Below are 16751 nucleotides of genomic sequence, written 5' to 3' on the forward strand. Positions count from 1 at the left end.
ATGGAATAGGCCGCAGAGGCGGCGATCTCAATGACCTTTCTTGATAAAGAGTGTGGCATCCAAGTATACACCCAGGGTCTTGACATTGCTGGAGACCGGGATGAGATGCCATCTATAGTGAACCACCTGTAAGCTTGGTCAAGTTTGTTAAAGGAAGTTTGAAAGCCAACCAGGAGGATCTCCATCTTTTTGTCATTGAGGCAGAAAAGGTGTGTTGCCATCCACCTTTGGACAGTATCGAAGACTGATTGTAATTTGTCTGTTTTAGTTGCTAGTGAGAGGGACCGGAGTGTCGTCTGGGTAACTGGTGTAGGAGATTCCCATGCCATGCCATCTAGTAAGTCTAATAATGGCTTGGTGAAAATGTTGTATGTGAAGGGGAGACACAGGACCCTTGCAGAATGCCACAGTTAACAGGGTCCGGAAGGGCAGCAGCAGTAGAGGAGAACACTCTCATGGATCTGTCTGATAGGAAGGAGGCAATCCAAGAAATCGCTTCTGGTGAGAAATGCGCTGCTGAGGCAAGGTGTTGGCACAAGATCTGGTGGTATACGAGATCAAATGCTGCGGATAGGTGAAGCAGGAGGAGGCGGAGGAGGGAGGTGGAGAAGAGTTGAGTTACTGGCATCCTTGATCTTGTCCAGTTGGTTCTTTAGATCCAACAACACTGATTCTGTGCCATAGCCTGGTCAGAAGCCTGATTGGTGTAGGCCAAGAAAGTTGTGAGACTCAAGATGAGTCTGTATTTGCAAATTTGAGCAGGGATGGGGCAATAGTTTGTGGAGGTGTATGGCTCGAGCGTGTTTTTTATTTTTACTAGAGGTAATATCCATGGATCTTCAGGGCTGGTGGGCACTATTCCTGATGTGAAGGAGGCATTGATGAGAGTGACAAGGGACTGAGCGAGTGGATTCCACCCTTTCTTTGAGCCGCTGGGCAGATATTCCCTTAACAGCGGGAGGGTTCAAGGCCATTGATGCTCTGAGTGACATCCGCCTCAGTGACCGGTTTGAACTTGAAGGACGGATTGCAAGTGGAGGTTGGTAGTTCTGATGCCAAAGGCTTCGGCGGGCATTGCTCAGGGAGTTTCTTTTTTGGAGTATTTTAATTTGGAGAGGGTCAATTTTGTGAGTTGGAGCATTTTGTATATTGGTGCACCCAACGCTGTCCTGAGAGCCTTTGATAGGTGGTGGTGTGGGCGATTCTATCTTGCGCAGAATAGAGAAGAGCTCTCTGGTGCTGGACTTGGCCTTTGAAATTCTGGTGTTCAAAGTGGCACTTTTTTATTTTTAGGATTGCTTTTTTGTACTCTCTTGCTACATGTGTTTTGATGGGTCGTTCTTCCATTTTGTTTCTGCCTCTGTTGCGGGAGTCTGGTAGCGTTGAGGTCCGCAGAGAACCAAGTATTACGGTGTGCTGCAGCTTTAGCTTTTCGCAGGGTGAGGGGGGCTATTGTGTCAATTTCCTGGGTTAGATTTAAGATGTACAAGTTGACCAGGGTGGCAGGGTCAGTAGTAGGTAGTTGACGGACTAGGAGCTTGTCCGGCAGAGAGAGCATCCTTGATTTTGTGATGTTGCAGGTACTCCTTGTAGCTTGACAGGGCAGATGATCTGCCACCATTGAGAGGCAGGAGGGCACAGGAAAAGCAAATCGGATAAAGTTGTGATTGGTCCAATAACGGGGCAGATTGGAGGTGAAAGAAATGTTGCAGTTGAGTTCAACCAGCCAATCCAGAATTCGTCTCTTGGAGTGTGTGGGGTTTAGGATATGTTTCGTGAATCCAAGTGCTTCTAGGGAGCTAGCTAGTGACAAGTAGTTTGTGTCGGTCTCGTTGTTGAAACCTAAATTGTACTCGCCTAATAGGATTTCGTGGTAGGTTTCAAGGGGGCAGGAAGGTGCAAGATATCCTCTTTGAATGAGTCTATGGCCAGAAGCTCGGTAAATTACATGATGTATGATATGATTGGTTATTTATAACGCGCTTAATACCCAGAGGTTTCTAAGCGCGGGCCCGGGAATCGAACCTGCGTTGCTCCGTGCCGTTTTGCTTCCAAGGCGAACATGTTGCCGCTGAGCTATCCTCTCGAGACCTCTCATGAATTTTAACAGTTGTGGCTTGCGAAAAGCTACGTTTAGTGGACAGAAGTTCACCTGAGGAATAGGGTGGCGAGCAGGAGTAACTATCTCGTTATGAGTGCTACCCCTCCTCCTCTGGAGTCCAGTCGGTCTTTGGGATACATGGGCGGTATCGCCAAGGATAGTGACGGACCAGAAGCACCATGTAGCCAAGTTTCGGATATGGCTAGTAAGTCAAGGTTATTTATTTTAAAATTTGTTTATTGGCATTTATGGTTAAAAGCGTTTTACATTATTACTGGTCAGGGCCTTTATTCAGGATACCTGACAGACTTATTGCAGTTATGCCAAGGTTATTGGATATAATTAGGTCTTCGATATCTAAGGGGTGGGCGATGATTTATCTGGCGTTGATCAAGGCTCCCTTCAGTGTCATGGAGTCAGGATTAGACAGTCTTGTGGCGATTGGTAGAACTGTGCACATGAATTTATAAATGAAGGACTTTGGAACACTGACACATTGGCTGTAGCTATAAATATATATATTTATCAGTAGGTTAATTACCTTCTCTGCTAATCGTGCTTGATTTCGATCTGACAATGGGGTCCTAGATAATTTCCCATCAATTTCATGCTGTTGCGGAAGATGACAGAGAAAGGACAAAAAATAAAAAATAAGTTTCTCTTTAATGGTTTGTCATAAATAGCTCTGAAATCCCTTTCGCTCCTGGATAGAGCTTTTAAAAAACCTCTAATTGCTTGAAGTCCTCGCCCAGTTCTTATGTGTTCCTTTGGATTATGTGACCATGCATCTGTCTAAACGGCTGCTATTCTAAATGGGCCCACGGTTGTGGCCCTTTCTTTTGAAAAACGTTTGTGTTCCTTTCTCCTAGACCCTACGGCGACTTTTCCAGCGGATCCTCAGTGTGATTCTGATGCTGCACAGTGGGGAAGGAGCTAACCCTGTTCTTCTCGTCATCTCGGCACAAGTGGCCAACTGCAGGGAGCAGGCTATACGATTTGTCAGGTAAAGCTTTGGGTGGAAAATCCACCTACACCATGTGTTTGTAGCTGAGCGAACGGATCCTAATAGATCTCCCACCCATTTTTTTTTTCCCTTCAATTATTGAAACTCAAATGGTATCGTGAGCCTTAATATAATGAATGGGGTGCATATAAAAGCTATGAGGAAATGCATTTTAAGCAGCACATTAACAGAGTAAATCTAATCACTGTTCAAACATCCCACTGACACGTACTCCTCAGCATTGCAGGCACTTTTCTTAGTTGGGGAACAGTGCCACTGTGGCATGGCAGCGGACTTGTGAAATAAACAGGCTCCGGTCTGTGTGATGCCAAATTTTGGGACATACTATGGATTACCACCCATTGGTCACCAAATGGACTTGTGTGGTGGGTGTTTAAGAAAAACTCTGGCCGAAAATGTTTGGATATTATGTAGTAGCTTGCTCTAGTCTTCTAGCAGCTAGAGGCACATGCTAGCGCTTGCAACCATCTGGAATGTTGTGGTAGGCAGGTGGGTGTTGACTTTCATTTTGAAATGTCAGTATGAAACCATGTTCCAAGTGGTTAAATTATCCAATCTGAAAAATGTAGGATCTCTGAGATTAGCCAAAATGGTGGGCAAGATGGCCTTTGGGAGCCAGTGAATAGTACATGTAACCTTGGTACAGAGATAATTGAGAACCTGGATCTTGTTACTGGGATAAGCTCACTTTGATCAGGTGACCCTAATCATTGAAATAACTGCAGTATTAGTAACAAAGTAGAAGAGAGAACATTATGGAACAATCCAGCATCACAGAATGCTTATCAGATCCCTGATTAGATAAGCTGAGAATTGGCTAAATGCAGCAATTTTTAAGACTGCTAAAAAAATTCATAAACAAAAACGTCTGTACAGTCACAGATGGCACAAGAATCGCTCCAAGTCTCAAGGGTTTTTATTGACCTCTTTGTAGGTCATAGTTGTCCCTCTTTTGTCTTCTATTGACACTCCATCATAACCCAGGTGTCCCTGGCCCCCAGGTTAGTAGCTATCAAAGGCTGACCGTTGGTGTCTAAACTCTGTATTGTCCTGGTGATGAAGATCCAAAGGCAGAACTGCTGTTCCCACTTGCGGCTCCCTCAGGGACTTCCCAGCTGTCCTACTCTGTCCAGTGGTTATTGCTGTACTGGACTGGGATTTTGAATTGTGAAGTACAAATACCCTGTTTGATTTAGACTTCGCCTAACCACTCCACTCGCTCTCTGCCTTACCTACTCTTCCGCCCCAATACTCCCTTCAATCTCCTGACCCTTTGATCTCATTCTGCCTAGGTCTTCCCTCCACCTGTGTTGGGTACGCCTCTCTCCAAAGCCACCCCTACTTCCAAAACCACTACTCTTCCTCAAACTCCCTCCTTTCAGTCAGTACAATCAGCTTCACAATATTCCTTAGACTAACCTTCCTGAACACTCACCACAGAAACATTGCCACTCACATGCAGCACCACTTCCACTCCCTAGCCAATGCAGGCACTCCAAAAAAATCACCTTCATAGTTCACTGCCACTTCCTCCCTCCTGCTGGTCTCTTGGTTGTCCTCCACCTCTGACCTCCTTGGAATAACCCACGCTTCCTGTTAATCTTGTATCCCCAAACCCCTTCCTGGGGATTGGTCTTCTTTCCCTGGTGGCTTTGACCCTTTCTTCCCCACTTGGCATGTATGTAGTGAAGTGAATTGTCATAAGTAGTGGGCTAAGCCCTGCCCACTTTCCATGCACAAGGTTGCAGCGGAACAGCCATGCAGACCCGTTAATGTAAGTGTGTTATGGGGCTTTGTTTCAAGCGCACCAAGCTAGTTTTACTGGTGCAGGGTGGACTTTTCTCCCCATTTAGTCTCTGGTGGTCTAGTGGGTTCATATCTCATTGCCCTTCGCCGCATAGATGTGTGGCTTCCACCGACTCCTTTACTTCTCAGCATTAACCCAGGGAATCTTCCAGGTTGTGTATTTCTCTGGGTCTCTCTCCAGGTGAATGACTGGTTCCAGTTTTCCCGCTAGGAATGTGAGTCACTGGATCTGGTTTATTTGGTGTTTCTGCTTGCCTCCTGCACTGGATGAGCTGTCTCTGAAGAATATAGAGACAGTGTCAAGTATGTGAGGCAAGGCTTGAGGAAAAGGTGGGCTGCACAGAATCCTGCTGGGACAATGTGGGGGGCATGAATTGGGGCACTCACCTGTCACTGTCAACCTCCGGGGTAGGACTGGCTTTGGATTTCTCCCTGGTAGGCCTACCTCCTCCCAGCTTTGACGGGTTCCATCTCCACTTGACAAGGTCAGAGTACTGTTCATAGTGTATATGTCCTATGTTGTCACTAAAAACTCCTCAGCCATGGCATCTTTAAAGAAAACCTTAGACTTCCGATCCGAGGGAAATTATCTTAACCACTCCGTTGCAGATGGTGAAAGAGGCAGTATTCTGCAATCTATCCGCTAGTATAGCATGGCCCACCAAACGAACGCTGCGGATAGGTCCAACAGCACAAGCAGTGCCGCATTGCCCTTCTCAGAGGAATTGAAGATATTAGTCTTCATGTAGGCTCAGTACTGTGTGCATGCTTAAAACCAGGTTGTTTCTCTCCCACGATTATATGATTGGTGAGGAACTCCTCGTTTTGTAAGTGAGCCACCTTATCGAGGATTTTCTGGACATGATCCCTCAGCCATGCTGGTTGAGTGGTGGAAGAACTAGATGTCCTTGTGGCTGCATCCCACAGTCTGTTTGTTTTTGTGTATTCAATTGAGATACAAAATAGTGCTTTTAACAGGAACATCGGGCAAAGAGCTTCAACAGTATCAGCACATTTGCTTTACTGGCTGCTTACAAATGGTGCCCAAAACATGTTTGCAATAGCACCTTGAAGTTTCTCCTGTCCTCAATGGCATTATCAATAATGATCTAAGATCCAAATAACTGGACAGACTCAAAGAATATAGTAAAGTACTACTTTTATAATCAGCTCAATAAAGTACGGCAATCTAACAAATAACAAGTCGTAGTCCACGTGCTCAGACTTCAATTTTGATTACGCACAGGTTTTATACCTCACTGTACATATGCTATGATGTCACCCTAGGTGGCAAATTTAAAAACCCATTGAAGGGAGGGATTGGTTAGGGGAAGCATGTGTACCTATACTTTGTTTAGGTGTTAGTGATGCAATTGGCTGCCTTATCTGGTAGGCACTGCCTGAATTGCCTCTAAATAAATATAATACCAATTGTACAGCATGGGGTCTGGCATGGATTCACATGCTCAAGGCTGGGAATCCTAGGTAAAATAAACAGTTTCACTTTCAAACTGTATTTCACCTCTAAACCAATGACTGCCCTCTCGCTAAGCCCCTCCTCTGGCAGCCATCTTCAGATTTTCACTGCACGTTCAAGTGTTGGGAGTCCTTGTGTTTTGTTCCGTGATAAAAAGTCAAACCGACCCAGTGTGCTCTTTCTCCCCATCAACCGACAAGCGACAAGTGGGGGTCTGTTTCTCAGTGAATTCAGCGCCCCTCAAGGGTAAGAATCGTCAGTTTCATCGAAGATTCCAAAAGGCCAGTCTGCCTACTCCGCACTCCGGACCATGTCGGAAGAGAAGAAAGCCGTGAAGCTCACTTTTTATGCTCTGGTTCAACTGCAGAACGTGTTTTTATAGGACAAACACCTTCCGCGTCTATACTGTTTCCATCGGGATCACAGGGAAGCAGATTGTGAAATCTGCCTCAGGTTCTCCAAGCAAACCATGAAGGATCGTTGCAGTAAACTGGTGGCGTGGCTCAGCACCAAGGCCTCTAGCCCGTGTGGCAAGCAGGGGCATGCCCCACCCAGGACTGGGCGGCCCGTGGGAAGGGGTTTTAAGTCCTTTGAGGGCGCTCCATCCATAGGAGCCCAAGACCAGGCCAAGTACTGCAAGCCCGTTTCCATCAGGGTCGCCGCGCAAGCGGGTCCCGCGACAGGCAGGGCGCGTTCAGTTTCACCATTTGCCCCCATTTCCAGCCATCCCTCCAGCTCCTCCTCGAAGAGGAAATAGATAACCTGGCGAAGCTGCAGGAAAAGCCAGAGAAGACAAAGGTCCAGGAAAAGGCGACCGATCTGCCCCAGATGGCCCAGCAGGAGCAGCACATTCCTCAGCTCCAGCACGAAGTACGGGCCATGATAAGAAAAGGGGCGATAGAGCTGGTTCCAAAGTTACCCCGGGGCTCCGGAGTCTATTCCAGATACTTCTTGGTAAAGAAGACGACAGGGGGCTGGAGGCCCATCTTAGACCTGCAGCGTCTCAACAAATACCTCATGTCCCAAAAATTCAGGATGGGCACGTTTCAGCACGTGCTCGGCCAACTGGAGGAAGGAGATTTCTTGACGTTGCTGGATCTGGAGGACGTATACTTCCACGTCCATTTTCCCGAAAAGCATTGGAAGTTCCTGCGCTTCATGGTACATGGAAGACCCTACCATTTCAAGGCCCTCCCCTTCGGACTGAAGTCAGCGCCCAGGATGTTTACGGAGTGCCTGGCATCAGTGGTGGCCCATCTACGTCTCCAAGGAATACACGTGTACCTATACCTTGACTGCCGTGGACCACACAGAGGCGACCGTCTGGCTGCTGATGGATCTGGGGTTCTCCGTCAACTATCCAAAGTCCTGCTTGATAACATCGCAGAACGCGCTGTTCCTGGGGACCAAGCTCAACACGGTCTCCAGCCTGGCGGCTCCTTCGGAAGAGAGGAAGGTGCAACGGCTGTTGGCACTGAAGACCGCTGCAGTGCGGTCCATCAAGTTGCTGCTTGGCATGATGACATTGTGCATCTATCTGATCTGGCTCTGCAGGTTGCGGATGCAAACCTTTCACGGCTCGCTGGATCAAAGTGTCCAGAAGCTTCACAGACAAGATTGCTCTTAACTAGGAGTTCTGTCGATCGATAGGGTGGTGGGGCGTACGCTCCAACATCGCCAGGGGCAAAGGATTTCAGAGCCCCCGTACCATGAGGCGGTCACCGCGGATGACTCTTGTGGGGGGGGGGCTGCGATCCCACACTGGACATCTCCCTGCCAGAGGCCTGAGGCTGCCGGAGGCGAGGGGTCTTCACATCAATATCCTGGAGCTGCGGGCAGTGTTTTGGGCCCTCAAGTCGTTCCCTCCGTCCCTCAAGGGCAAAGTGGTGAGGATCTTCACGGACAATACCACCACGATGATCTGCATCAGGAAGCATGGGGTGGTGTCACAACCCTATCCCCTGGCCAGGACACTGGGGGCCTTTGGCCCTCGTCTTGGCATTTTAACAGAGCCCTAAGGGCCCAATCATGCCCCTCTCGGGTGCCCTGGAGCCAATCCTGGCGCCGCTGGTACAAGGCTCATTTGGCAGGTGTAGTCTCCATTGGACAATGGACCAACATGGCTGCCCCCACAAGGGTTAATGTGGAACTGCAGCAAGCAGTCTAGCATCCAGGGCGTGGCCCGCCGCGAAGACACCTGGGATACCTGCTGGCTATTTAAACCACGCCCGACTGGAGGCACGCGCTTCGTGTTATTCTGCTCTTGCAGCGTGACGTTCACCGGGTCCAGCTCAGCATCTTCGGCCTGCACGGGCAAGAGAAGAAGAAGAACCATGTTATTTATTCTTACCTGCTCAGCATTCAGCTCCTCGGTTAATCCGGAGTCTTCCCTGGAATTCGTTATCTTCATCCAGCAACATCCTAAGGAAAAGAGACAAGAAGAAGACAATTAGTAAGTGACTATTCATCCACTCCATCACCTCAAGGCTTCACTTATTTACCAAACTTTCCTGGAAGTCTACCGCAGTACAGACTCTTTCCATCCGGCGTCTGCTCCATTCAACCACAATCTTCCAGGAGTCGCTGGCGACCAGCAAAGAACAGCAGCACAGGTTAGTCCACTTCAAAGGACGCTCCTAGCGCCGCGCCTTGCGCTTACTTATCTCCTCGAGTTTAGCCTCCCACATCAGCTCGAATTCTCCATCATCCCTTCCGCATCTGCAAGAAAGAAGGCGAAGGTTATTTGGGCAACCTCCATTACGGACACTCATTCTAAAATCACCATACGAGGGACTTGCCTCCAGTGTGGAGTCGCAGCTGGTCTGGACTCCAGGGCCACGCCAGTGAAGTAACTCGGCGGATCGGTGCCCAGTGACTACGCGCCCCTGTTCAACACGGCAGGATGGAGAGTGCACCTTAACGAAAACCAAGAACTGGCCCTCAGCAGCGCGAGCCTCGGAGAAGGTGCAGCGGTCCCAGAAGCATCCCAGACCAGTCGGGTGGCGTCCCTGTGGATACAAGGTGAGCATTGCAGGTGGGGCTACCGATCCCCAGCACTCTCCAGGGAGACGCAGGACTTGTGGCACTGGGCCGTCAGCCAAGAGATGTTACTCATCCGTTTTCACCTGGCGGGAGTCAAGGATACCATCACCGACCCCCCTCGGCAATGAACTGCGCTCCTGCCACAAGTGGGAAGTTCGACAGGACAAGGTGAACCGCCTCTTCATCAAATGGGGCAAACCCCAGATCGAGCTGTTTGCAACAGTGATGAACTTCAAATGCCAGAAACTCGCCAGCAGGTTCCACCAACCGTGAAGCTTGGGGGATGCATTCTCCTTTCCGTTGGAAGGTCTGTTCCTATAGACGTTCCATCTGTTGCCTCTCCTGCAAGAGTCATCAATCCACTCAACGGCGCTGATGCAGAATGATCCTCATCGCCCTGGCATGGCTGAGGCAGATTTGGTACCCGGACCTTATCAGCCTGTCAACGTCGCCTCCAGTCAAGCTGCTAGTGGTCGCGGATCTGCTCACCAGAGGAGGAGGCGCACTCCTGCATCATGACCCAGCATCGCTGAACCTGAGGGCTTGGCTCCTGCAACCCCATGGTTTGAGTTGCTATGGGCGCAAGTGGATGTGTTTCGCTACGTGGTGCCGGGCGTAGAAGATCAACCCTCTGAGGATCACAGCCCCACAGATTCTTCCGTACTTGTTGTCCTTGGCCAAGGCAGGACTGGCACATGCCTCTATCAAGGTGCATCTGGCAGCTATCTCCTGCTACACCAGGTCTCTACGACGATCTTCTCTTTGGTCCCACCATCTTATCAAGGGGTTCCTCCAAAGGACTGTTTCGATTGTTCCCGCTGGTGAAGGCTCCTGTCCTTGCGTGGGAACTCAACATGGTGCTGATGGGGTGATCGGGGCCCTTCGAGCCGATGCATCAGGCCCCTCTCAAGTGCCTCTCATTGATAATGGCTTTCCTCGTGGCCATCACCTCTGCAGGAGGGTAGGTGAGATCCAGGCCCTTTTCAGTCTTTTCACGAATCGAGGGTGGTGCTACAGACGCACCCATCTTTTATGCCAAAGGTTGTCAGAATCCCACCTCAATGACCCTTTGGTGTTGCCTGTATTCTTTCCGAAACCTTCGTCGCTGGCTGAAAGGACTTTGCACTCGCTGGACGTTGCTCGTGCTCCGAAGTTCTACGTGGCACACACAAAGTATTTTCGGAAGACGTCACAACTGTTTGTGAACTTTGGTCCTGTGAACCATGGGAAGGCCTTGTCCAAGGCTTCCATCTCATGGTGGCTCTACGGCTGCATCATGCACTGTCATCAGTTGGTGAACCGACAGCTGCCTGCCATCAGAGAGCCCATTCCACCAGAGCGATCGCTGTGACAACAGCGTTCCGGACTCATGTGCCCCTGCTGAACCTCTGCAGGGCTGCTATGTGGAGGTCTATACTCACCTTCACGAGATTCTACTGCGTCGACAGGGATTCCAGAGAGTGCAGGGTCGGGCAAGCAGTGCTACGCAACCTGTTTGCTTGAAGGTGAGCCTGTTCCGGAGGGAAGAGCCATCCCCCGTGGTTGTGTAGTGTTGTACTGCTATGTATTCTTTATTCATGAGCATGTGAATCCATGCCAGACCCCATGCTGGAGAAGGAACAAGTTACTGATCTGTAATTGTTCTCCAGCATGGGTCTGACATGGATTCACATGCAAACCCTCCCTACTGCCCCTCTGCGGCTCTTCTTGGTCATACTCCCACTTTATATGCTACCTAATCTGAAGATGGCTGCCAGAGGAGGGGCTTAGGGAGAGGGCAGTCATTGGCTGAGGGCAGTATGACCCAGAGTGCAGTGATTGGTTTAGAGGAGAAATACAGTTTGTAAGTGAAACGGATTTTTTTTACAGAGTTTTCAGGCCGGCCTGACGACTGGGAGTATTCATGAGCATGTGAAGACTACTACCCACTTCCCCATTATTAGTCCATCTCTCATCGGTTATGCCCCCAAGCCAAGGCTGCTTCTTTATAGTTGGCCTTTGCAATCTGTTTTCTGCCCTGGGACTTTTCAGGGAGTCTAAGTGTACACCATTATCTTCATCTAGAGCTTCATGAATAGCCCTGGTTTTCAAATTCTGAATCATGGGTTAGGGGACCACATTTTTGTCCATTTTGACATTTTATTTACTGATATTTGATGTAGTTGTGCTGGATACTATTGCTCATTTTGGCCTCTGGAGACTTGATCACTCCACCTTGCATATACTTTTTACATCATCGATTGTCCAATACTTGGCACTTGCAGAGGTTTTCTTCTTTGCTTAATCTAAGAGAAGTATGTAAATATGTCTTGCGTCCATGGCTTATCCTCTTTGACTCCCTTAATGCCTTGCAATTGTTGCTTGATGTGGCATTCTTGCCAATAGACTCCTATTTGTTCCTCACGCAAAGCTATTTTTCCAGTGTCTCGTCTACAGCCCTGGTCCGTCTCTGAGGTAGCTTGGTTGATTTCAACACAAGTCTGACGTCCATCTTTTTCTCATGGCCGCTTTTCTTCTGCAGCAAACTTCTGTGTCTCTCAGCTACCTTGCATTTCTGCGCATGTACATTCAGTTAGTTTCTTCTCACTTATTTCTTTGGTGCTCATGATTTCTTCATATTTCATTGCATGTTTCTCTTGTTACTTCAGTTACATCTTTATTCTTTTGAGTATTTGCATATCGTTTCAGTGTGTCCTCGTTTCTTTCCCCCATGACTTCACTCTGCAGCTGTCTGTTTGTACTTGCAGCTCTTCTATGTCCAGTGGTGTATGCTGACATCCTCCTACCGGTGCGGGGGCAAATTTGATAGTTGTCTCACTGCATAGCGTCTCTCATACACTCAATGCAGTATTTGGACAATACATGGTGTCGCACATAAGGCTTGTCTATTGTTCCAATATGACAGAGGTGTGGGGGTGGAGTCTATCAGTTATATACTTGTTTGCTCCTCTACATTCCCCCCTCTGGTGGAGTCCTCGACCACCTCCTCTTCAATCTTCCTCTTTTCTCCACACCTTGATTTTTTTGGGATCCACACTTTTGTCACCTCCCTCAGGTCACCTGCATTCTTTATATGCTCATCCATACTTCAAGTCATGTGACGGCATTCTCTAGTCGGTTGATAGAATACCCAACATCCAGTGTAGTTTTAGTGATATTTTTTGTTTTGGGTAGTAGAACTTCATCCCTGGGTGTGAAAGCAAACTCTTCTTTATGGTCTCATGGGTAGTGTCGTCTGTCTGTGGTGTGTGATCACCCTGCACATCAAGGTTATCTTCGTCCCAATATCCTTTTTTGCTGTCTTCTTACATTGTTCTATGATGATCTTTTATAAGACCGAATTCTAGCAATACCAACACTAGTGTTGCTCCAAGTAGCTTGAAGGCATTCGCCAGCCAAGTTGGAATCAATGTAAACAGAGATGAGAACCAGTCATCTTCCTCTTTCTCATCAATTTCCTCCTCCATCTTTGTATGCATGGTTGTCAGCATAGTTATTGCCCCTGTTAGGGTTCCTTTTTCTCCATCATGGGCAGGTGTAAATGTACAGCAAGAAGGCCTGATCCTGCCACACACGTCTCCTTCATTGCTGAAAATAAGTCCAGGACATACCTGTTCTGGAGGGTCATGAGCTCGATGGCCCTCGGTTCTTTGATTGCATTAAATCATTTTATTGTTGTGTTGATCGTTTGTAGCAGCTCCAACCTAGTGATCTGTAACCATTTGGCATTTACTGCAGTCTGGATTCCTGACGTGAACATGGCTGTAAATATCACTGCTGTCTTGCTGAATAATTTATGCTCTGCTGGAATATAGTCATAGGCTATTGATTTTGCTGAGAAGTAGTTCTCCCGCTTCATTCCACAGAGGTTGAGCGACCTCTTCTTTCTCTGGTGTGTATCCATTCTTGGGAACTCTTCAATATGGAGGTCACTTTGGGGAATCGCCAATGCAAGAACATGTATGACCACCATGGAACATATTACTCCCCAATTTTTAGGCAGCTGCATATAAGCTCTGCATCCACAGGCCCAATAGCGATCCATTAGCACAGTAGTGCCACCATTCATTCCTGGTGCTTAAAGCACCTGCTTGCATCCTTTTCTGCAACTAGGACCAGGCCTTTGTTCCTGAAACATATTGTTGCGTTCTGTAGAGGTACTATGGACACTGGTCCTGCTTCATTGTTAACCCATGTTAGTAGCTTTGAATACTTGGACCATGACTTTAGACAAATGTCGTTTACTATTTGCAGTAAGTCTACTGATTTCTTCATCAACAAGTGTGCAGTGCATGATACATTCCTTCTTCCCATCCTCTACTGGTGGCAAGTCGTTTGCATGCCGACAGCTGGGGTCTCTTCCAGCATCCTGGTAATCCTGATGTTTCTTGTATATCTGCACTTCTGATGTTTGTTAATCTGCTTAGAATCACATGCTGTGCATATGGTCCCACATCCAGTAGTAACCGCAGAGTATTGCATCTTGTCTTTCGAGAATCGAAAGGTGACTGTCATCATCCATGCCCCTGACCCCCTCGGGTATAACAGCCCCCTGGCAGCAATGGGGCTAAAGTCCTTCACACTGGCGCCAGGGGCCTTAAAACTCTTATCAGAAACATACATGGAGTTAGTCCTGGCGCCTTTGGCGCCAGGCTCATTATCAGGAATAAAGCAATACCAGTTTAGGACCTTAATCCAACATGGAGGCCTATTACACAGCTCAATTTTTTAGAACCAAGCCATGCGGTCTAGTGTTTTGGGTGTGGCTGGGCCTGGAACTACTTGGCCTGGGCTATTTAAACCACACCCAAACAGCAGAACACGCTTCGAGTTATTCTGCACTCCTGCAGCGTAACTCTCACTGTGTCCAGCTCCTGCTCATCTGCTTCTCCGGCGGCCTGATCCTGAAGCCCTAGATCCGGATTCCATTAATAACCTGGAAGAACAAGCACAGCATTAGCAAGCAAGAACACTTACCTGTGAAGTAACCAGCCTTGAATCCATCCTGCGCTTCGCTTACCTCGCCCATCTCCGCAGTTCGCCGCAATCTGCAAAGGTAAAGAAACAAGGACAGCATTGATTACAATTCTTACCTGGGCAAGCAGCGAGTCCTGGCAGCACCCTGTGCTTCTCTTAACTCGCCCATCTCCGGGTTTCACCACAACCTGCAAGGGAGAAGGAACAAGGTCAGCATTAACAAAGCACTTAACTGGGCAAGCAGCGCTTCGTTCGCTCATCACTCTGGAACATCGCCACAACCTGTACAAAGAAGAGAAGAGAGCACAGGTTAGCAATTAACACCATTGCACAGCGCTCTGCATCAATAACTCACTATGGTCTTCGCTAATCGGCGTGGCAACTCAGATCGCAACCATCCCTGTGAAAACAAAAGGAGACATTGTTAGGGAACAGCGTAGTGGAGCAATACGCTGAGACGAAAGAGAAAATGGAGGGAAGGAAAGAGACAGAATAAAGATGGAAAAGACATTATAACTCAATTGGAAGACAGCAAGCAGTCAGTCACAGCCGATCTGGACACGACATAAGGGCACATGGACGAGTGAAGCAACTAGGTCCACGGAACGCCCGCACCAACCACGCGCCCCTGCACAGAGACGCAGGACGGAGAGTTCAACGCACAAAAACCTAAGACGCTACCCAACATCTGGCACATGACCAAGCAGAAAGGGGTCCGGGATAGCACTTAGACCTCCATACAGTATTGTGTGGCGCCCCTGTGGATACCAGGTGAGCATAACGGGGACGTCGACATGGGCGTGCCTGTAACACTATCCCTACGTGACGTCTAGTGTACCCAGGATCCATCACGCTGCGAAGTCCTTCAGATTGTTTTTTTCCACCCAGCATACTGGTCGCCTTGATGCAGAGCTTGTTAAAACCTGCTTATTGTCCTATCGACCTTAGGTCGAATAATTATATAAAATATCCATATCACCCCATCCGTCCCTTATTTCGTCGGCTGTTAGACTTCCGCCGAAGACCTTCAAAAACTCGACGGACGGTGATCCAGTCGGCGCTGCCGACCACGTGACCGGGCCTTCCGCCGGCCTATATAGTAAGGAGAGTGGGGTTGGGGTGGACATTTCTATACAAATTGAGAATGCCTTTCCCTTTTTCCTTCCTCTTTTCCTTTCGGTCTTCGTCACTCTACCCATCCTCCGCTATGGAGAGGACTCCATTTAGGTTTTGCCCTAATTGTAGGAGCAAATTCCCTTAGAAAGAGGCACAGACGGTGTAACCGGTGCTTGCCCCTCCTTCACAAGGAAGGATGATGCACGGCTTGTAAACTCCTCCGCCCGAAGACCTTAAAGGAGCATAGTCAAGCGGTGGGCAGCCTACGGTATGTCGAAGGGTGAAATTTCTGCCGCAGCCACCGAATGTGACGACGGAGACAGTGACGATCATACCTCCGAACCAGAGGTTGTTGACCTATAGACTGAACGCTCGCGTTCTGCTTCGTCTGTCCCCGGCCCCGCTAGGCACGGCTTAGGCACTGCTATGGGGATGTCACCCCCCCGGCGACAAAGACGAACATGCACACACCCCCAAGTCATTCTTCGGCCAGGTCGAAGAAGACTTCAGCGCCAGCGGGTACACCGGAAGCTCTGGTGGCACCCGCCGACCATCTGGATCGGCAGCCCTCCCCACAGCCGCAAATGCGCCTAGCGACCGGATAATCGTAAACAAAGGGCTCTACCCCTAATATACCAGGTTCCGTCTAGACGCCTTGCATGAAGGTGCCTGGCGACGATAGGGTTTCGATGAAAAAGTTGGTCGCAGAAGATCAGGCCCTCTGCACCGCCGAAAAAGGCAGGTGCTGAGGACAAGGCCCCGGCACTGGCAAAGAGGACCCCCTCGCAATCGCAGGCTGAAGCTATGCGCCTCCCGACCACGGAGGACATCGCTGACAGCTTAGCTAGGATTGTTGCTGCCGATTCTCAGCAGCGGCAACCCAGGGATGCACTGAGGCCCAAGGATCCGCCGAGGTCCAAGGATGTCCTAAGGCGTGAGGGGGGGTACCGTAACCCACCCATAAACCGAAAGAGAAGCACAGAGACATCTCACCTCTGTCGGTACCTCAAGAGGAGTTCTTCGAATTGTCCTCTAGGCATTAGCAGAGGATTTTCAGGTAATTCTTGTCTCTAGTCAGTTGTATAACCAGAAATCAAAATGTAAATATAAATGCATATTTATTTTTGGCTTAATTTGTTGATTTCTCATCAATGCAGATACTTTCCTCCAGAAGGGATTTCCAGTTCCAGTGTCTGGGTTTATTATTT

The 16751-nt window shown here is 48.7% G+C and overlaps 1 protein-coding gene across 1 annotated transcript in view; it reads left to right on the top strand.

Moving 5' to 3' along the window:
- The window catches only part of NCAPD3 (non-SMC condensin II complex subunit D3), a 579984-nt gene that overhangs the window by 153121 nt on the left and 410112 nt on the right, over window positions 1–16751 (top strand). Inside the window, exon 8 of the mRNA XM_069614114.1 lies at window positions 2971–3104. Within this exon, the coding sequence (XP_069470215.1) occupies window positions 2971–3104 (134 nt within the window). The remainder of the gene's footprint in view (window positions 1–2970; window positions 3105–16751) is intronic.

The sequence above is a fragment of the Ambystoma mexicanum genome, chromosome 9 (assembly GCF_040938575.1).
Source record: "Ambystoma mexicanum isolate Mex_15411 chromosome 9, UKY_AmexF1_1, whole genome shotgun sequence".
Lineage (NCBI taxonomy): Eukaryota > Metazoa > Chordata > Amphibia > Caudata > Ambystomatidae > Ambystoma > Ambystoma mexicanum.